Genomic DNA, 21,581 nt, shown 5'->3' with positions numbered 1-21,581 from the left:
CTCTCGCCGTAATATATATATATATAATATTTATATATATGTGTACACACATCTTTGTCACGCGCATTTCTCTTTTTCTCTTGCATTTCCTTTCACATATTTTTACATCAGAAAAATACAAAATTTTCAGCTGGAAAATAGCGTTGTAGTAGACACGCGAACGAAATGTCGTTGTACGTACTATGTACAGGTATAAGAGAGAAAAAAAACAAAACATGAAGGTAAACGAGGTATCGTCGTGAACAAGGAACAGAATACACACACACACATACACACACAATTACGCACTTTATTTACGTCCCACGCGCGTGCAATTCTTCATAAAGATATTACATTCATAATCTGAAATCCATAATGTGAAAATCAATCGACATTAAGAATTATTTTTTCGACACACATGTGGAAAGAATTTCGAATTCAATTTAATTTTACACTTTACGTGTAAGTTGTTTTTGAGATTTAAAATCGATTTGAAAAATAACATATGTTATAAGATTAAATTTCTGTTAAAATACATTTTTTTTTTTCCTAACAGCTTGGAAAAAAACGAGGGACGAACAGTTTCGGTTTCGAAACAAATACTCATAACTTCAACACATGCGTATTTACACACGTCTCGTATACACACTCGGTGCACTTAATGTCGCAGCAGTGACGGTCCTAGGGTATGCGTGCTTATAATGCGACTGAAAATATTAAAACACAACATACTCGCGAATGCTCACAGGCAGAGACATACTTGCGTAATAAATTAATAGAAATTAAACTTATCGTATTTTTTGTCGTTGGTTTTTGTGTACTACTTCACGTAACGCTTTTCACCGAACACAAAATTTCAAGTTCACCTCACCCGAGCAGATCAATTTCTCTCACATCACGCGTTTCTTTCGTCGCGCGCCAAATGTGTAGAAAATAAAAAAAAACGTCAGTTGGATACAACACTTTCGGTTCTTTTATTGTGTGTATCAAATTCAATTCCTCTATCGTTTCTCGTAGTTTATAATTTAATGTTACATATACGCTGTGTATATTTGCGTGTACATATTACTTTATACACACACACACACACGCACACAACACACAAGACGATAATATATCTTTGGTAAATCGCGCTTACCAACGTCACTTTCAACAATCTTGATCTTGGGAAGATATAGTTATCCTGATAAACTCTCAGATTTTACTTTGAAACAAACTTTGTTAAATTATCATTGTTGAATGCTGATTATTATTTTCAAACGTAATAATTGTAACGCCTGTCATTGTGGTGTTTCGTTTTCGGGTTTTCGCGAACAGCGAAATTTCCACGTTTTCTCGTGCGAAACGACTTGATCTGCTCGACGGATGACTCACAATTTTCGTTACCAACGACGATCATAAAACTATATTTCTTGTTTTCTCTTTCTTACTCTGCAGGATATCTTCAAAATCACGTGTTCGTGATCGCGCTGGGATTTGTGTTCGTTTCTCTCACTTGCAGTGTTATTTTTTATTTGTTCTACGATAAATTTAGCAGATAAACACAGTGAAATTAGCCAATTGAAATGGCATTTTCTTCATTAAAGCAATTTTATTTTCGCGCAACGAAACTTTCAGACACTCTAATTGGATAAATAGATAAATGTTTTTAGTCTCGAAAAATTGACTGTTGTTGTTTTTAGCCAATTAACATCCTCAACAAAAATGTCGTACGGCTCGTGAAATATCACACACTCGGTCTACTAGTGAATTGCCGTCACAGACATCGGCGCGTAATTTCGAATTCATCCCGCATGGACTAGACGCCGTCTTACTTCACAATTATTCATGAGCTCGCAACAAATTGTATAGTAAATAAATTAAACAAACGCGAAAAACTCGATAAACAGAATTTCGCTAGACTGCGCGTAGATTCGCATAGATTCTCTTCTCTAGTGTTGACAAAAGAAAAAAAAAAAATCAAATTGGAACACGCGCAAATGCAATAACTTAATTGCTTAATAAAATTTCAACTCAAGGCCGGTTCTTCGTTTCTTTGAGAAATCTCGTTATGTTCTATAATTCTTCACTCTCGTGATTACTCCGTTCTATATATATATATATATGTATGTATAAAAAAAAGAGAAGGCCTCCTCTCTAAGGCAACGACGAGTGACTTGTAGGGTCGAAGGATTCGTTCGTTGCTCGGCCCGAAAACAAACTAGCTCGACTCTAGTTTAGACATCGGAAAAAAAATAGAAAAGGAAAAAACAGTGACTGCGTTGCGCAAGTCTGTTCGACGGCTTTTAAATAAGCCACTTCGCGGCACGACAATATTCCGATGTCCTTCGAAATCTCTCGTCGGCATTTCTCAACAATATCTTCTCTCAACGATTCCTCCACGTAACTCTCTCTCTCTCTATTCCTCTTTCTCTTTCACTTTCCTTTGCCGAACTTCATCGTATACGGTTCGGAGAAAATCCGATCTTATACGACATCTTTTCTCAACGTTCCATTTCTACTTCGCGCTCTCCGCCGACGGCGGTGGCAGTGGAATCGCTTGCTCGGAGATCGGCTGTTGTTGCTTCTTCTTTGTTTTCTTCGTCTTTTTCTGCGACTTTGGCGATTCCGTCGAGCTCTGCTGCTGCGCGTTGTCCACTTCCATCTTGCTTCCGTCTTTCGCCTCTTCTGGTTGTTGTTTCAACGTCACGTCCTTGCTCTCCGTCGTTGTTTCCGTTGAGTCATCGTCTTTTTGCTGTTCCCCGTCCGGTTTCGATTCCCCGGTTGTTTCGTCAGCGCGCTTCGCAGCTTCGTCCGTTGACGTGGGCGCGACCGGCTCTTTCGTTTCTGTTTTCTCTACTTCCTGTTCAACCTCCATGTTTGTCGTCTGTTGTTGAGCCGCAGAATCGGCACTCTGATTCTGCGACTCAGACTCCGTTGTCATGGTTTCATTTTTCGAAGATTCCGTTTTCTCCTAAACAAAAGAAGAAAAATACATGCACAATAAGCAATTTTTTGTTCCAAAAAAGAAAAGAATTGAGTTCTAAAGATATTAGAAAAGAAATAAGGAACATGTTTCTCTTACCTTCGTCTCTGAGGACGAGCTTGGCGGGAGCGGTATTGGCTCGTTGTTCTCCTGCTTTGCATCTACGTCCATGATCACGGATGCCTGAGATTCTTCCATCTTGTCAGCGCACTGTTCCTCTTTTCGTTCACTTTCTTCTTCCATAGACTGATCTTGTTGAACGGGCAGAGGCGCCTTTGTCTCTAGCAGACTTATGGTTTCCTGTATGGTTTTAATAGCGTTTTTACGCGCCTGCCGTACATTCTCCCGGCCCTCTGTTTCGATATCGTCCAACTTGATTAACTCGCGTGTCAACATCTCGTCTAGATAAATGTATTCTTTGTCCTGTCGAGAGCCACCGGCATAACGTCGCACTTGTTCCGCCAAATCGTCTACTTCTTTCTGTACTTCGGCAACTTTCTCCAAGGGATCTTTTGGTACCACCTGCTTTGGTTTCTGCGTTTCTTGTTGTTGTTGTTGTTGCGGCTGCTGCTGCTGTTCCTGCTGCGTATGTTGTTTCTGCTGTTGCTGCGGGCGATATTGAGGCTGCTGTTGCTGCTGCTGAGGCTGTTGCTGCTGCTGCTGCTGACGATGCTGAGGCTGTTGATGCTGATAGTACTGAGGCTGTTTCTGATATTGAGGTTCTTGATGATACTGTGGCTGCTGATGCTGTTGGAATTGTTGGTGCCGTCGCATCGGCTTAAAACTCGACTCAAAGCCTGGATCGAAAGTCGATTCATAAAAACCAGGCGGCCACTGTCTGGTGAAATGGTCGTTGAAGTGAGACGGTCTATGAAAAGATGGCGGCGACGGTTGTCGCTGATGAAACGCGGGAGGCGGCGACGGCGCTTTGTCGGATGTGAACCTCGGCATCACCGGTTCATCACGACCTTCCACAAAGATGGGGATATGTCGAACGTTGCTGGATGGTTTACTGGGTGATTGGGAGCGCTGCTGTTGATTGTGCTGCGGAGTGATATCCACTCGAGACACAAATCTTTGGCCCTGACCGGGTTGCGATTGTTGTTGCTCACTTTGCCCTTGTTGTTGTCGGTTCTCCGGTGGCGCCGACATCGAACGCTGACCGCGATCACCCATCTCCGGGCTCATCTCCATGCCACGGCGCCGCTGTTGCTGGCCTATGTCCACTGTATTGCGCAGACCGTATTGCGGTATCGCTGACGATGACGTCAAATCCGGCTCGTCGCCGCTACGCGAGCTGACGGCGCTCGCGCCGCTCGCGGCGCTGCTTCCGCTTGCCTGACTACGGGCGTCTTCGTCTACCTGATGCTGCTGGCCCTGTTGCTGTTGGTTGTCGCTGTTGCTGCCACCAGAGTCGCGACGCCGATGGCGCCGATCACGTAATAAGGAATTGCCAAACGACCAGGGCGGACCACGTAAATGCTCAGCGAGCTCGGGATGACGCGCCGCAAGATCGTCAAGATGAGAACGAATACCGTCTCTACGCGGACGATCAAAGATATCAGCGTCGTCGTCGAAAGAAAAACCCTATATGAAAAAAAAAAAACAGAAATCACGCAATTGTCAGAATCGGCACATGTAATTAAACTAATTAAACTAACACAATTGTGTACATAAATTATATACATATAAATAACATATATGTTAATTGTATACATAATTATATATATAATTACAATTAATTACTAATTTTTCTCCAGAATTGTTTAATGCTTGAATTTCTTAAAAAATATTTTTATTATAGAAAAAAACGTTAAAAATTGTTTCTGGATTTACTCTCTCTCTCTCTCTCTTTCTCTCTCACGCGCGCGCGCACGTACGCACGCACAAACACACACACAAAAGCACAATTCTAATAATATACAACTCAAAAGTTTTTTATATCAAGTTCAAAAGATGTTATACTTCATCGAATCAAACCGATTTCAACCGATCATATAAATGATACCGATGGAGACAAAATCGAGCACGAGGTGATGAGTCTTCCTCCCGCAGAAAAATCGAGATCGTGCCGTCGTTTCTAGTCCGATAGTGACACGAATAAAAATTATTTATAAGAAATTGTGCGAAAAATGAGAAAGAGAACAGAGAGAGAGAGAGAGAAAGAGAGAAATAGGAAAAAAAATATCAAGTAAAAGAGTGAAAGAGGAATGTTTATATGTGTGGCACCTACGCTCTCGATAACCGATTTTCCTATTTTCAGCACAACGCGACGTTGCCGGCTCTTGTTGCCAGCGTGCAAATTTCACATCGTTGTTGCCGCGCATTAACTTTTCGCTTGTCAACACCAAAAATGATTCGCACTGTTTCGCGCAAGCGGTGTGTGTGTGTGTGTGTGCGTGCGCGCGTGTAGAACAGAATTAAAAATCAAAAATGTGACATTGTCTTATCAATTTTGAAAAAAAAAAAAACAAAAAGTTCAATTCGTCATCTATTTGTCAAAATGATTGCTGCTGACTCGGAACATACTGTTCTTTTTACTGCAGTAAAAAATCTCGATAAAATAAAAATACTTTCAGTTTTTTCTTTGTTGTCTCATCGCGGATAAATTTTGCACGAGGAAACATTTGTTCGCGATTCTCCGTCTTTCCGCTCCCTTCCAGTTTCTCGTCGAAGCACGCGCAAATCCCCGCGCGCCCACGCGTCGCGCACGCACACACACACACACACACACGGAATCGCGCCTGGAACACACGGAACGCGCGCGTTCCGGAGCGCGGCGAACGTCGAGAGAGAGAGAAAAATGTTGTCATTGCGACGCGCGCGCGTAACAGAGAGTCGGAGTGGTAATAAAAGCCGTATAAAGTAGCCTCTGTATTCCGCGCGGCTTTTCGATATTACGTGTTACGGGTGAAATACTCGCAATGACCTATCGCAGTAAACCGTCGCGAGAGCGTAGGAAGGTGCAGCACACGCCTCTATGACGGTGACGTCATTCGCGAAATCCGCGTCGCCGCGCCTTTCAACGACGTCGTATCCTCTGGTTAGTGGATTATCGATCATGTAATATAATGGCGCTTTCTGAGAGAGGTGTCTAAAATAGGGGTCCGTGACGTCACGGCTACGCTGTAGTATACAATATATATATATATATTACGTTCGGCAATTCCTCAACAACTAACCGTGACAAATATCGATAAATCGATCGGAATTAACTTCGCGCGTCAATTTTTATTAACGCATCATCATCGCTTGATTGACCGTTTTTTTTTACGCGTTTATCGACAAAGTTTGCGAACGCGATTGACCGATATTCGAGTTGTAACCCACAATCGCGATCTCTCGCTTGCGACATATCTCGATTTCTTTTCAACGACGTGTTTTATATCGCGAAAAATACGGCGCACGCAAATGCTATTTCTGATTTCCACGCGATTCTTGAACGCAAAAGGAGGGCGAGGAGAGGAAATACAGAAAGAGAGAGAGAGAGGGAGAAGGCACACAACATATATAGTCGTAAAAGAGAAGCGATTAAAGCAAAATACGTGGGACACACATGGAAATATATGTGCGCAAACATATGATACCATGGGAGAGATCTTGCGTACGTGCGAGAGCAAAAAAAAAAAAGATTTTGTCTCTACGACATCGATGTGTCACCGGCGAACGGAACTTAAAGTAGTGATGTCAACCAATTTTTTGCCGCAGCACACAATCGATGACGTAAAACATTCGTTTGGTGCGGCGATCGCCTCAACGTCGCCGATGTTTCGCGTCGATCGCGTCGTCGTCGTCGTCGTCGTCGTCGTTCGATTTTTCTCTAACTCGCGCCACGAGAAAATTCTCTGCGAAACTCGATACATTTTTTTTGTTTCCAGAAACATCTCGCGCAAGATGTCTCAAAAAAACGCGGTTTCGTCGCGTTTCGTCATCTCGAGAATCTACGTGGTGTTTCCATCGCGCGAAAAAGAAATTACCAAAAAAAAAAAAAAAGAAAAAGAAAAAAAAACAAACGATTAATAACGTCACTTACGGGAAACGAGCGGTCCAGATCGATCCCTTCTCCGAATTTGGATGCTGCGTCCACGATGACAGGCGAGTCCATTTTCTGGACCCGTTGGCCCGCGTCCGTTTTTGGATACGTGACACACACTCTCTCTCGCTCGCACTTGGGACAGCTACCTCTCTCTTTCTCTCTCTCTCTCTCTCTCTCTCTCTCTCTCGATTTTGTCCCTTTTCGGTTTCTTTTCTCTCCCCTCCCCTCCCCAGAGTATCGTACTTTTTTTTCGAGACTTATTGGCGGAACTCAAACGGTTTTACTTCGTTTACGCGTGACGGTCTACAGCTCGACAGAAGCTGCCAAAAGGAGCAGGATTCTTCTCGAAATCTTTTTGCGATAATCGTGCGTTAATTCTCGTTCTCTCTCGCTCTCTCACACATATATACGTACACACTCACTCTCTCTCTCTCTCTCTCTCTCTCGCTTGCTCGCTCGCTCGCAATAGCTCTCTGCACTCACACGTTCTTCAGCTTTTCTTCGTTCCCTCCTCGCGCCTGATTATATAAGCACCACCAGAATGCGTATCGTATTGCGCCCGTTTTTCTCTTTTGCACTCGTGTAGCCAGGTGTATTTTTTCAAGGTCGTCCGTCGAGAAACGTGCACGCACGTGCAACACCGTGATTACCAAACGCGTGAAATGTCGCTCGCGCGGATTACAGCAAAACTGACACTAGCGCGGAGCGCGAACAAACCTTAAATGCGCGCTTATGCGTGTGTAGGTGGCGCGCGCCGCCGCGAGACACGTGACCCTCGGAGGCGGCCGAGAAACCGCTCGAACCCCCTAGAACCTTCTCGCGCTTTTAACTTCTCCTCTTAAATCGAGAAAACACGATCAAGTACGGCGCACTGCGGAATCGGAAATACAAGTCCGAGAAGTGGCTTTGTGTAAGATAAAAAAAAAAAAAAAATTGCAGTAAAAATATTGCTGGAACGTGTTGTTTTATGTGATTGTCCTGATTTTTATAAAAGAGAATAAGACTGTCAGATATTAAATCGAGTATATAGAAAAATAAAAGACCGATATGACAGTCTTCGAACGCGGATGATTGCACGTTAAAACTTTCTTCGTGTATTTTCAGCTAATTTATTATAGTACTTATATTTCGACTATCATCATTCAATTCTTCTCATGTCTATACAAATAAAAATTAAAAAAATAATATATTGCGAAAGAGAAAGACTATGTAAACTGGAACGATTAGCAAACGACTTGCAGTTAATCGCACCGATTAAAAATAAATTTCTACACAATATTGTTCTCTTATCTCTTGCAAACGATATTCTAAAATAATAAATTGTAATAGAGAAAACTAAATAAATAAAACCGCAAAGAGAAAAGGCGCAAATGACCTCGTCAATGTAAATTTAAACTAAATTATATAAATTAATTTGCGATTGATATTTTATCTCGAATGATGATTTTTCGCATCGCGAGATTAATTCACGGACGCGCAAGTTTTTAAAAAATGACACAATACCAACACACGTTATTTAAAGTTCGCAAGTGTTTTGTAATTCAGTAAAAATTCCAATGTGTCAAGTTCACAGAGGTCGAGGAATCGGCCAGGGTTACACGTTCCGAGAACTTCGAACGATTTATAAATTATGCACTCTGGGCATTCGATTTATCTTTTCTTCCGGATCAGAGATAATAAGGCATAAATGGAGATAATTGCACACACACGCACACACATACACACGATTGTGTGCGCGCACACAAACACACACACAAACGGCAGACAATTTGTTTTACGTAACGAGGCATGCTTTTCTCCTCTCTTCTCCGCCTCTCGATCGGTATATGTGTGCGCACAATTACATATACATAACATCACCTGTTCCGCATTGTTAGTGTACCAATTAGTGCACTTTGCGCAAAATATACGGCACGGTATTATTTCCTATTGCGATAATTGTTTCCTGGAATGTCATCGATTCTGTCAAATTCGAGTTATTATTGATTCTCGTTGCATCGAACATTTGTCTCGATCACGTTAAACAAATATTATTAAACAAAGAACACAAAGATTCAAGAAGAGTATCAAGGATACGAAATTGAATATTGGAAAATTGATTTTTTGGAAATTTCACAAATTCACAGATGCATTTTTGCATCACGCAATCGTATCAAAATGATAACACGCGATTCACAGGACTTGAAACGCGTTTATTAAGGGAATTTCGAGCCGGGACAAAGAGAAGGGTGAGGAGAGAAAGGTGCCGTTTTTGGGGGTGAGCCGAAATCGATAGCGTGTAACCCTCGATAAGTCGTCGGAACTCGTTTTGGAAGGGTCCAGTGCTTTTAGGCACGTCTGTTTCGTTTTCTCAGGCTGATTCACGAACAACGGAGCAATAAACCTTTGGCCTGCAGAAGTGTACGAGGAGTATCCGGAAGAGGCCTACGATCGATGTTTGTTTCCCCACACATCGTCGCTATATTTTCTTTCACAATACTACATCGATCGAAAAAGCCGCGTCTCTCTCTCTCTCTCGGCTTTTATCCTAATAAAGAAAAAATGTTTGTGATCAGCCCGATAATAAAATTGAGTCATCTTCGCAAAAATGTCCACCAAAGATGCTTTCAATCGAATGAACATCGAAGCCAAAAAAGACGTTAGTACTTTTTGCAAAACATATATCGAACATTTTTATTATACAAATATAATACGAGGAACAATTGACAAATATCTGAAACAAAAAAGTAAACAACAATTTGCAAACTGAGGTGTATTTATTTTTCAAAATAGTAGCCGTCTACTGTGTTTTTTACAAAATATATCTCGACTACCGCTTCTCTCACTTATATTTTGATGGAACGATTTCTCGAGCTCTTCAAAATAATGTATATTTACGGTATCGATGGATTTTATTGTTACTCGAAAATTTTTTACCATTAAGCCATTGTTTTAGATTCGGAAATAAATCGCATCGAGACGGAATTTTATCTGGCAGATAAGACGAATGAGGCGGCAACGAATGCGTAGCCTCATAAATTTTGGCCATTGCAACAGTTGAAGCGTCGCGTGTTTGATATATTGTATTATTCTTAGATATTGTATTAGATATATTTTTGCATTTAATTATATATTTTTTTTATATTTTTTAAAATAATCATAGAAAAAAGCGTAAAATATCACTAATTGTAAGTGCATCTACTGTAACGAGCTCATACAAAAACTACGTGCAATAATGAGCGTTTGACAGTTGTTCTTCTGGAAGATGAAACTTGTCACTTTTTTTTTTTTTTTTTTTGAAAATAAAGACAGTAAAGCTTATATGGCGCGTGTCAACAACAGCAGCATGATGCTTCTGTCGCCATACAGCGCCGTTTCGGGCTACTTATCAATCATCCCTTGTATTTACTATATATACATACGTATATATATAATTAAAAACTTAACATATACATTGTCCGCTCAAGTGAATAAATAGAACTGACAGTTTTTTTTTTAGTAATGACTCGACGCGCGCGAAAAGTGGCTTTTTAAGTGGCGAGATATTTAAAGCGCGTCATCAAACATATACATCTCCGAACGGAGGTATCAATAATGAAATCTTTTAACGGTATATAATTATTCGAAGAATATTTTGAATTTGAGAAAAGAGAAACTCTGAAGAGCGCGACCTAGAATTTGCACATCTCTCCAAGTGGTACGTACATACTGCCAAAAGTTTGAGTTAATGAAAAACGTCTACTGTGCAAAATAAAACAAAAAACTTAAGCGTTATAAATTTGAAATATTTTTATTAATTTACTCACTGTTGAATTTAATGCCCGTTTACTTTCAAATTAAGAAACAATATTGAATAACGCGCGAATTTAAGACTTTACAATAGTATATTTACACTTGAATGTTTTTAAAATTTTATATGTGTATCTCTCAAACTTTTGGCTAGCAGTATACGTAAACGTGAGTATCTTCGTTGTGAAAATATGTACTTGTAGCACTCGCGAACGCGCTTTTGTTATTTTACAATCTGAAAATATCGCGACGACGACGACGAGAATAAACCGGTAAAGTCTAGAGGAGTGAAAAGAAATGAGGGAATTGCAAGCCGTGACAAAACCTCGTCGCGTTCGATGATTTCTTCTTCGTCGTCGTCGTCTTTTGCCGAACGGGGAATTGAGAGCGGGGCGCTAAAAATACAAAGAAATTCGGCGCACAGTACGCGACGACGACGGCCTCGTCTCGGTGCGATTTGTCTGTTGCGGCGATTTAAAATTTTGCGCGAAAACACGAGCCATTATCTTCGTGTTATCCGCATCGATGTTTATCACGTCGCGTCGCTGGGTGGTTTTTACACGTATTCTTGTCCGAGATACGAGAAAGTCGTGAGATAAAAAAAAAAAAAAAAAATTATGATGTTATACGCTCGAAAGTTTGCTGTGATAAAAGGTGCAAAGAATAATAATATTAATCCTGAAGAATATGAATTTCTTCCTCTCTCCTTCATCGAAACGCGAATAAAAGGGAAAGAAAAAAAGTTTTACCGAATAAGCGCCTGGACATTTGCATTCGAACGCGATTGGTTATTCCAAACATGCGCGCGCTAAAAAATAAAAAAACAAAAAACAACACAAATTCGAACACGTTGCGAATATTAATTTACTCACTCTCGGAAAATGCAGGAAGGGCCGCTCGAAACGATCTCGTCTCGAAAATCTTGGCTCGAAGAATTTGTCACTGTCCTCGTTGAATCTCTGCTTTATTTCCTGCATCATCTCGTCGTCGGACATGTCGCGCAACCGATCCGCGAATCTCGGTGAATCCCGAAAGCGAGACATTTCTAAATCAATCTTTTTCTGATTTTGTGCGCTTGTCGATCTCGACTTTGTTGCGAACGTCCGATTTACTACTCAGAGTTGATTCCTCATGTCATTTTTATAAGTTTGATCTTGTTTACTCGGCGTGTTTTTTCTTTCTCTCTATTTATCCTCTCGATCGCTCGTCGCGATTCTCGCAACGAAACAGTGCGAAAGTTCGCGCGTTACTGACGCAGTGACGACGTGCAATCATCGCGCGCGCGGTGATTACTGGTGATTTCAGTGATGCCAGAAATGACACATTCTGCGCGCGCACGCACGACAAAAATTTTGTCATCGAAGTCAGCACTGCCTGGGAAAAACAAAATGGTATTAATTATCGTTTACACAAAATTTATGTAAAATGCAAAGTAATTCTAAATAAAAAAAAATTTTTTTTTAATCTAAAAAATGTATACAAGCAAATATAAATAAATTTAATTTATAAATTTATTAAATTTTATCTGATTCCATATGTTCTGTTCTAATAAAATTGCACCATCTTACCTTATTTGCGTAGTTCTTCGTCCATTTCGATACAACCGACCGCGTTAAAAATCCCCACAATTATTATTGCGATTCACATCAATGTCTGTCAGAAAGAAAGTGAAAAAAATTTGCTCTCTTCGCAGGAATGCGTAAAGAGGGAAGGCGCTCTTCTTACCGTCCAAAAAAGATATTGATATTTGTATAAAATTATGAAAAACTCGACTATAAACAAAATAATTTAATCAATTAATTGCCGTTGAATTTATCAGATCAGTCTGTCTCAAGAGTCAGTTTTTCTCGGGGTGTAGATATAAAAATAGATGGCTAGGTCACGGGAGCCGCAGACTAAAATAATTGCACAGCCGAGAACAAAGGCTAATTTAGCGGGCTTGCAAAACAAAAACTACGAGGGACAGTCTTCCACGTCATAATCGCGCAGGATAAATCATTAATACAAATTATATTACTACTCCCAGTTGATGACGGAGACAGATTTTTTTTTCCCACTTTGAAAAAGGCAGAGATCGGGCTTTCGTACCCGCGCGCGAAAAAACAAAATATATATGTTATCAACCCTGTGTATATTCTAGTTGTGTTTATACAATTTACACGTCACCTTTCGGTGACTTTGCAACATAAAAAAAAAAAAGAATTGAAATTACACGTAAAAATTACACTTGAAACATATACAACATTGCTTTGGAAAATTGTAACTTTAGTAGCAATCCATCGAGTTGACGTCTTTCTTCTCGTACAGCGTCAATATGTCGTCGAGGATCGAGTCGAAACTGCTGGTGTACGTTTTCAGCCAGCGATTCTTCTCCTCGATGAAAGCGTCGATGTCGCAATTGAAGATCGCGCGGAGAAACTCCTGCCGCGTTACGGACGAGATGTACGTCAGCATCTTCTTTGCTTCCTCATTCGGTGTCTCGTCTACATTCATGGAGTTCTCGTAGATGGTCGCTAACAAGTTGGCGTCGTTCGCATCGACGATCTCCTCGATAACGTCAGGAGCGCTAGGCAGTTTTTTGCTAACATCAGGTGAAGAAACTGCCGGTGTCTCCTTAACATAAACAGTGTCTATCGTAGCGTTGTTCTCCGCCGGCGATAGTGGTTCGTCCAATTTGTACTTAAGCAAGCAGGATTTTAATTTTTTGATAATAGCGGCGGACGTTTTGCACACCTCGAAGTCACTGTCGTCCTTCAGAGTGACCAAAAGTACCTAAAAGCAAAGAAATATCGCTCGGATTATTGTTTATTGTACGTAATTATCTCAAATTAAATTATTCAATCTGTTATTTGATAATCCTAATAAAATAAATACTTACGCCTAGACAATTTTGTCTCGCAAGTTCATCGAGCGCTTTATTCAATCTTCGTTTTATCTCCGTTTCGTTCAACGCAACAATCTTTCTATGTTCCTTGGAAAAAGTCACGTTTGGAAATGAGTCGTCGAGCATGCCCTGATCTGTCAAATGTGATTTAACGAAGTGATCCCAAAAAGACAACGCGTTCGTCTTCACTTCCCAGTGAAGATCAAACACGGCCGCTACGGACATCGCTCGCAGCATCGAATCGATTATTTCTTTCCTGCGAATCGAATTAATTACTTATATTTTTCTACATATATATATATACATAATAATTTACTTATTAGAGATTTCAAAATTATTTATTATAAAAATTATCCACATACGACCACTTCCGATGAACGTATAACTCTTTGATTAAGTTCACAGCTTCTCTTCTGACTATTGCCTCGCTCTCGTTCTCGATTATATGTATCGCCGTTTCCTGTAAATCACACATCAATTCACATAGATATCTCCTTCAACGATATCTAAGAAAAGCAAAGTGCAAAATAAGTACACGCACGGTTAAATCCATCTGCGATAACTGCTGCTCCCATATTTTATTGATGCGCACAATAGTGGCGATGAACGTTAACGCTGACGATCGCACGTAACTCTCGCCATCCATTTTGGCAATTTCGAGCGTTACCTTCGGAAATTGATCGACCAACAGTAAGTCTTGGAAAGCCGGATATTCTGTGAAAAGATATAGCACGTTGTTGTTTTTATTTCTATACATTACATCGGTTTTAGCTAAATTGCGAGACGTAGAAATTAATTACGTGTGTATATCATATTTTTATGTTAAAAATTCGCTTACTGTCTTCGGAAATGGTTGCGATCGTGTTGAGAACTTCGAGAACGCTGTCTCTCACTTCCCAGTTAGGATCGTGTAGCCTCTTGTAAAGTGTAGGTCCTATCTCGTTCATGTTGCTATCGGAATCCACGAGTAGCGCCAAATTCGGCGGCATGAAGTTATGAATGGCGAGCTTGCACAGCTTCAACGCTTTCACGCAAATCTACGAAATCGAGGATTTTATTTTTTTTTTATACTTTTGAGTTTTCTCAGAAGAGTAATAGAACGTTAAGAAGTTCAAACTTAGAATTTCGACGAATTAAATTTTGAACAATTATTACGTCGAAAATTTCTAAGAACGTTAATAAAAGTTTTTTTTTTCTTTTTTACCGTTGGCAAAATCCCAGAATGATTGAGAATCTCTTGTGCGAGCGATAACACGCATATCGTCTCCACGCATTCCTGCCATTTCAGTTTAAACTTCTCTGTCATGACAGCCAATCCGTCGAGCAGCGAGGCCAGCAGAACGGGATAGTCGACTAACGGATCACCCTCCAGTATCGACTTATACCCGAACTTTCGCTGGTGTTCCGACGAATTGTTGCTCGTGTCTGACGATGCGCGATTCTTCGTTTCTCCCCCACACATGCTGGCAGGCATATAACTCTTCAGAACATGACACAAAGCTTGAAAAGTGATCACCGCTACATCCTGAAAAAAATCGAAGAGCCAAGTAAACAAATTTAACATAATAAAAAAATATTTTTTGTGTAATGTATGTAGTTTTAATAATTTACTTACTCTATCCATTATGTCGGTTATTTCAAGAAGAAGATCAATAGACACTTTGCAAATCTGTTCCATCGGAAGATCTTCTTTCCGTATAGTGTCTCTCATGTAGTAAGCCAGTCTTTGCACAGGCGTGGACGTTACGTCAAAAATTTTATTACAGAACATATCGAAAAGATCGTGATTCAGATGATTCTTTTTTATACACATGCACAATGGCAATATCTGTTAACAAATCGAGATTAAAGTTAATTTTTAATATTTATTATACTATGCAAACGCCTATATACAATACAATAAATAACGGTAAACTTGCCATTAGCGCGATGGCTTGATGCTCGTATTTGTGCTGTTCTAGCAAAACGAATTCCCGCAACGCGAGCAGCTTCTTCCAGTACACCATTCCGTACTTGTTGTTTCTCACCAGCTCTATGATATATTTCTTCGACAGTAACATCATAGAGATGTAGCATAGACCATGGGAAAACTGTTGAAACGCATCTTTGTCCAATACATTAGTGTCTTCTTTGATACCCTGCTTCAATTTCGTGAATAACGACAGCAACACCAACTTGTGCACAGGCTGCAAAAATTTGGTGCTGATGCAGGCTTGAAATATCGCTTTTACTCGCAACTCGAGGCCGACAAGTTCCTCAAGCATCACAGGAATGTTGTTGTCCAGATTCGCAAATAACGTATTCTCCAGAATGCTGATCAGCAGGTCCAGAGTGGAGCACAGCAGTTTGTTTTGTTCCAAATAAATGTCCTCTCGAGTGGTTTGCACTTGCGAGTTCACTGTGTTGTTCATTAAGGGAGCGGCAATTGCCAGAATAATCTCCTTGCAGGCCTCGATATTTTTGTGCTCGTGAAGCAGCAGTGTGCAAAGAAATTTCTGGCTCTCTCTCGTAACATATATTGTGTGATTACTTTGTGCACCTTTCATAACATCTTTCCACACACCTGTTGTATTAAAATAAAAAATATAACACAAATGTGTTAGACACACACAAAATACAAAAAAACATTGTTAAAATTGTGCAAATGCTTTACCAGATGTTATCACCCATTGTCTGCCACTTCTATGAGCTATCAAGTCGGATAGCATTGTTGTATACGCCATTTTACAAGATGCTGGTAAGTCATCTCTACGCAATTGCAAAATTGTACACAATCTGTTATACACATCTTGACACTGCCAGTAATGATAGCGTAGTTCATGGCGCGAGATAATGCCCACAAGTTTCAGTGTAAACGCCACCACAGGCTGAGAAGCCTTCTGTCCACATTCCCATACTCCTAAAGCTTTTGGTATCCATTTTTGGAAGACCTCGCAATATTCGTAATCAACTGTAGAACCTTTGAACATTTTAATTGAACACTTTTATGTACAAAAGAGAAAATAAACTAAACTATGTTTTTCTATATTTTTCTTACATTCTTTTGTGTTCTCCGCAATATGGCTTAGCAAATGATCTAGATAAGTTGTCGAGATGATGTTGTAGTCCGGCAGAAGAAACAGATCCAGAACTTTTGCCAAAGCATTCTCATTGTTCTTTTTGCAAGAATTCATTATTGATTCGATATCGACAGATTTTAAAAACTGGCGATATATCTCATACACGATTGATCCAGAGCAATAGTATTAACAACAATAAAACAAAGATTTAATTTGTTTACATCCTGCGAATATCCAATCACAATTGCTATTTATATCAACGAAAATATACATATGTAAAAACAAGTCTTTATTTTCGGCGATTTCAGAAGAAAAATTTGTTGGAATACGTGCTTACGAAATTCCATAAGAGATAACAAGTGTTTTCGGGGTGTTAAACGACGCAGCAATTGATAGGCGACATTTTTTGACACATTGTGAAATCGTTTGATCTTTAGCACGTGCACCGATGAAGCACACGGATCCAGAAAATAGGTTCAGTTCTCCGCTATCGATACGATTGTATCGCCGGTAATGCGAAACGTCTGTATTTTCAATTATATATATATATATATATAACAAATATATGTGTATATAGACGTATATGTTTTTAATTAGGTTTCCTGAGGCGTCACTGGTCCGTGTATACGTTAGTATCGATAAATTATTACCCTTCTTTTTCTTGTGGCTACAAATAAGCTTCAGCTAACGCAACTTATCAGTTAAATTACACTGATATGTAACATCACAGTTACGGAATATAAAACTCAAACGTAAACATCAAAGGCGCAAATATAATTTAATACGCTGTTACATGACTTTGAAGGCTCGCGAGTTCCCGTTATCATTTTTCTGTCACAACCTGCGTTATCGATTTTTCCGCCCTGTTAGCTAACGGTAGGCTGTCCAACAGTGTGTACATTGTCAACTGTGTAGTCATATTCACGAGCGATTTGTCGATACGTATGCTATGTTTAATGAAAACCAGATAAAAGACTGAGAGCGGCCAGGTCCATAAGAGTTTCTGAGATTGCTAATATGGCAACTGCCCCTGCACGATTTAGGCATTGGCCAGAGTTTCTGAGATTGCTTAGGGTACCCATAGACGTATAATATATAGACTGCGCGTTCCCTACCTTTGCCATGTTAAGAAGATGTCTTCAACGTTGAGAGAGAGACAGCTGGTGTTGAATAGTAGCCTCATCTTTGTCTAGCAAAGTAGTGAGGTAAATGATAGACAGAGAAAGAGTTACTATTCAAAGTATGTTGTCTCTCTCAACGTTGAAGACATCTTTTCAGCCAAACGCGCAATCTATATATTATACGTCTATGCGTAAGACGACACCATGGTGTAAGATGGCAGCCGCGAGAGCGCGCCAGCTCCGAGTATACCGGCCGTTCATGCACTCTGGCGGACGCTTTTCGAACTGAAAGCGGAAACACGTGGACGACGGTGCTCCGAAAATTGTTCGAGTATGTTCAAACAAGATCGAACATATCCGCCTGCGTCGAGGCAACCAGACACTTTCCTTTGTGAAGCCGTACCAACCCGTACAGAGCAGTCAAACCGTCGTCTGAGAGTCGAGTCGAAAAGCAGCGTATGTAGTATTAAATCGTTTATTGTAAATCAAGTGTGTCGTTTATTTGTAAAACTTGCATATATATATATATACGGTTACATAATATATTTAGTATTCTAATGATACAGAGCGAGTGCAGTTATTCGCAATCTCCTATTAATTAACGGAGCAATTGTGTAGTCAGAGCGATCACGCTTGTGCACGTGGTTCCTGCCTAAACCAAAACAGTCAGACATTCCTCAAGCACACTTTATCTAATGAGTGTGCGCCGTCTGGTGGAAAGCTACCGCTCTCCCACCAAACACAAATCAGTCATAGAATGGCGTATGGACTAACCGTTATAGGTCCAAGAGCCACAAGCGCACCAAACCAAACCTTGTGCACGTGGTCGTTATATTCAAACTCCGCGTTTGAAGAGACGTTTATGATTAAATACGGTATTCGAGCAAGAATTTTACACAAGCCATCCTTGGCAATTAGATAATAGCAATTACCGGAATTTATTCAATTAATCGAACATTACAACGGTAAGACGTGAACGCGGGTCAAATTAGCCAATTGATCAAGTTTTTGTACAAAAGTTCGAAGATTTTATCTAGAATTTTCAACTTCGTATAAGACGATATAAAATATCAAGATAAATTGTAAAAATTAATTAAGTATATAATTATAATATAATTTCTTTCTTTATATTTATCATCAAATTAAACAAACTTAAGATATAAACGATATGTCTTTACGTTTTTTAATATTTCATATCTAATCTAACCTATAAATGTCACATGTATAAAAACATGTAAGCGAGTGTATATAGAAGAGATAATGGCCACGTTCAGCAGACTGATCAGATCAGTGATCGCTTAGTGATTCTTTAATACGATTGAATCTTGCCTTTAGATCTTCCCTGGATCTAAGTGTAGAAACTAATCATATTGAAGAATCACTAAACACTCACTGATCTGCTCAGTCTGCTGAACATGGTTAATGTAGTGCAAACTCCAGCTATGTATACAATGTTAAAAGCACTTACTGATATTGAAATTTCTTTCAGATGACATTAGAAAGTTCTTCACGAAAAAGAAAAACACCTGTAGATGTATGTATATAATATATATAATTCTTTATAATTAATAATATACATATTGACAAGTAAATAACATACGCATTATTTTTATTTTTGTTCTAGTTGTGTGATAAAATGAAAAATAAAGTCAAGAAAAAAAACAAAATCAAAACAAAGGAACCAAATATATTAATAAAAGAAACATCTGTTTCTGATGAGAAGAAGACACACATTCCGGAAGTTGGATTTTGTTGGGAAGATACAACACGTAATGCTGTTTCTGCTATTGAAACATCTAGCGATGAGGAGGAAAAGCCTGTAGAAGAACCAAAACAAAAGAAAAAGAAGCTGAGCGCTTCGGAGCGTCGGGAACAGGAACGACAGAAAGAACGTGAGATTCGTCAGCGGGAGGAAGCTTTAGCGAGCAATCAAGTGCCCAACTCCGTTGACCAATTCGAGAGATTAGTTTTATCGAGTCCGAACAATTCTTTGAATTGGTTGCAGTACATGGCACATCATCTGCAAGCTACAGAAATTGACAAAGCGAGAGCGGTAGCAAAGCGAGCCATTAAAACGATCAATTTTCGAGAAGAAAAGGAACGACTCAGTATATGGAACGCGTGGTTGAATCTCGAATCTACTTTTGGCACTCCCGAATCTCTCAACGACGTTTTTCAGGAAGCTGTGAGAACAAATGACGCGTCAGAGGTATACACGTACATGCTAACTGTGCACGTGGATGCTGGCAGACTTGCCGAGTTGGAGAAATTAATCAACACCATAATCGGCAAGTTCAAACAGGATTTTCAAATGTGGGTAAATTGTGGTGCCGCGTTACTCAAAATCGGTCAGATAAAAAAATCGCGACATATTATGCAACGAGCTCTACAATCCTTGCCCGCGTCTCAACGTAAGTACATTATTTTATTAATATGATATTTTTAAAATTAATTTTGATTTGTATTGTTTGAGTTATCGTTCTTGACTTTATTCATTCGATTGCAGATGTAAATTTGATAGTGAGATTCGCGAATCTGGAGAACAAGTTTGGGGAAAAGGAACGAGCGCAAACGTTATTCGAGAACATCCTAACGTCGTATCCTAAACGTGTTGATGTGTGGTCGTGTTACATCGATAGTTTGATAAAATCCGAAAACATTGATATGGCAAGGTATAGATTGTACAATTCACATGCAAATCAAGTTAATCAATATCATTCCGCGTGGCAAATGTGTTATTCATGTTTACAGGAAAGTGTTGGAACGAGCGTGTGCTCTGACACTTCCAGCCAGAAAGATGAAAACTCTATTCAAGAAATATATCAATTTCGAAGAGAAGTACGGTTCACCCGAGGCTGTAAACCGTATCACTCAACTGGCTGCTGATTACGTTGAGAAGCAGTGTAACAAGGAATGATGTATATATGTAATATATGTGATATGTGATATTTATATATGTGATGTGTGATATGTACAGACGGCGTCAAAAATTCGCGGAGTAGGCGCGGGGATCGGAGGGCAAGCGGGGCGGTTGCTCGTAGCGTCAGCGAGCGCCGTACGAACTAAATAGTAGCAATTGGTTGTTCGCAACTACGTCGTGTCGATAATGTAACTATTCTTCTTTTCAATTTTCTTCTCAAAACGTATTGGCCATTTACTAATAGCAATTTCGGCTGGTTTGCACCGACTGCACATTTCGGGTGTCGGTGCAAATTGTGTGTTCGGCTGGTCGAATGGCAGCAGTTCTTTGCTGGTTCCGCGTATTCGTNTGAGCTCAGTACACCGCATAGGTGNATGTTGGGTGTACACAAAGTGGCTCTCACAAATTAGTCGGAGCCAGTTAGTGTAATCAGTACACATACCGATGCGGTGTTGCACACAATTGCACCAACTCTACACAGGTGGCACACCGGTGCAGACCAGCCGAAATCGCTATAAATATCTAACGTTAACAAATAACATGTATGTATATATATGTATTGAAAATGACCTAAACCACAGTCGAAAACGTTCTACTTTTACTTTTATAATAAAGAAAATTAAAATTTGCATCTCTACATCTGTGTCTGCTTCTAAGAGCCATTGTTCTGTTAAATATTTTTTAAATTGTTGAAGCTTTACACACATCAAAATTATAATTTTATTTATTACACACATATATACACATACATGTTATTTGTTAACGTTAGATATTTAGTAAATGGCCAATACGTTTTGAGAAGAAAATTGAAAAGAAGAATAGTTACATTTTATCGACACGACGTAGTTG

At 39.8% G+C, this 21,581-nt stretch overlaps 3 protein-coding genes across 5 annotated transcripts; 1 reads left to right on the top strand and 2 right to left on the bottom strand.

Annotated features, from left to right (window-relative positions):
• Positions 1 to 51: 51 nt before the first annotated feature.
• On the bottom strand, positions 52 to 11,991 carry LOC109859036 (BAG domain-containing protein Samui-like). 2 transcript variants are annotated; one of them, XM_020436871.1, is made up of 3 exons: positions 11,621 to 11,991; positions 3,044 to 4,531; positions 52 to 2,932 (listed from the first exon to the last, which is right to left on the bottom strand). In XM_020436871.1, exons 1-3 carry the CDS (start codon positions 11,789 to 11,791, stop codon positions 2,477 to 2,479), a joined length of 2,115 nt encoding a protein of 704 aa, XP_020292460.1. In that variant the 5' UTR covers positions 11,792 to 11,991; the 3' UTR covers positions 52 to 2,476. The 2 variants fall into 2 exon arrangements, with proteins under 2 accessions (XP_020292460.1, XP_020292461.1); XM_020436872.1 differs by lacking the exon at positions 11,621 to 11,991 and adding an exon at positions 6,978 to 7,168.
• An 869-nt stretch (positions 11,992 to 12,860) lies between these two features.
• Positions 12,861 to 17,761, bottom strand: LOC109859044. 2 transcript variants are annotated; one of them, XM_020436891.1, is made up of 11 exons: positions 17,029 to 17,761; positions 16,670 to 16,915; positions 16,286 to 16,591; positions 15,552 to 16,195; positions 15,248 to 15,460; positions 14,837 to 15,157; positions 14,471 to 14,669; positions 14,174 to 14,346; positions 13,995 to 14,092; positions 13,627 to 13,888; positions 12,861 to 13,520 (listed from the first exon to the last, which is right to left on the bottom strand). In XM_020436891.1, exons 2-11 carry the CDS (start codon positions 16,803 to 16,805, stop codon positions 13,014 to 13,016), a joined length of 2,859 nt encoding a protein of 952 aa, XP_020292480.1. In that variant the 5' UTR covers positions 16,806 to 16,915; positions 17,029 to 17,761; the 3' UTR covers positions 12,861 to 13,013. The 2 variants fall into 2 exon arrangements, with proteins under 2 accessions (XP_020292480.1, XP_020292479.1); XM_020436890.1 differs by having other exon boundaries at positions 16,670 to 17,215; positions 17,342 to 17,761.
• A 1,209-nt stretch (positions 17,762 to 18,970) lies between these two features.
• On the top strand, positions 18,971 to 20,801 carry LOC109859037 (protein RRP5 homolog). Its single transcript, XM_020436873.1, has 4 exons — positions 18,971 to 19,346; positions 19,437 to 20,223; positions 20,319 to 20,484; positions 20,564 to 20,801. Exons 1-4 carry the CDS (start codon positions 19,302 to 19,304, stop codon positions 20,727 to 20,729), a joined length of 1,164 nt encoding a protein of 387 aa, XP_020292462.1. The 5' UTR covers positions 18,971 to 19,301; the 3' UTR covers positions 20,730 to 20,801.
• The last annotated feature ends 780 nt before the right edge of the window (positions 20,802 to 21,581 follow it).

The sequence above is a fragment of the Pseudomyrmex gracilis genome, unplaced genomic scaffold, assembly GCF_002006095.1.
Source record: "Pseudomyrmex gracilis isolate BER0280 unplaced genomic scaffold, ASM200609v1 scaffold_235, whole genome shotgun sequence".
NCBI classification, from domain to species: Eukaryota; Metazoa; Arthropoda; class Insecta; order Hymenoptera; family Formicidae; genus Pseudomyrmex; species Pseudomyrmex gracilis.
The sequence above is the reverse complement of the archived record's forward strand: the minus strand, read 5'-3'. Positions and strand labels throughout refer to the sequence as shown.

Excerpts from the sequence above, each read along its gene's own strand:
- LOC109859036 (XM_020436871.1), bottom strand. The coding sequence starts at position 11,791 with ATGTCTCGCTTTCGGGATTCACCGAGATTCGCGGATCGGTTGCGCGAC. Across the intron at positions 4,532-11,620 it reads CCTTCCTGCATTTTCCGAGA|GGTTTTTCTTTCGACGACGA; the intron begins GTGAGTAAATTA and ends TTTTTCATATAG. Across the intron at positions 2,933-3,043 it reads GCTCGTCCTCAGAGACGAAG|GAGAAAACGGAATCTTCGAA; the intron begins GTAAGAGAAACA and ends TCTTTTGTTTAG.
- LOC109859044 (XM_020436891.1), bottom strand. The coding sequence starts at position 16,805 with ATGAATTCTTGCAAAAAGAACAATGAGAATGCTTTGGCAAAAGTTCTG. Across the intron at positions 16,196-16,285 it reads ACAATGGGTGATAACATCTG|GTGTGTGGAAAGATGTTATG; the intron begins GTAAAGCATTTG and ends TTAATACAACAG. Across the intron at positions 14,347-14,470 it reads CGCAACCATTTCCGAAGACA|AATATCCGGCTTTCCAAGAC; the intron begins GTAAGCGAATTT and ends ATCTTTTCACAG.
- LOC109859037 (XM_020436873.1), top strand. The coding sequence starts at position 19,302 with ATGACATTAGAAAGTTCTTCACGAAAAAGAAAAACACCTGTAGAT. Across the intron at positions 19,347-19,436 it reads AAAGAAAAACACCTGTAGAT|TTGTGTGATAAAATGAAAAA; the intron begins GTATGTATATAA and ends TTTTTGTTCTAG. Across the intron at positions 20,485-20,563 it reads GAAAACATTGATATGGCAAG|GAAAGTGTTGGAACGAGCGT; the intron begins GTATAGATTGTA and ends TCATGTTTACAG.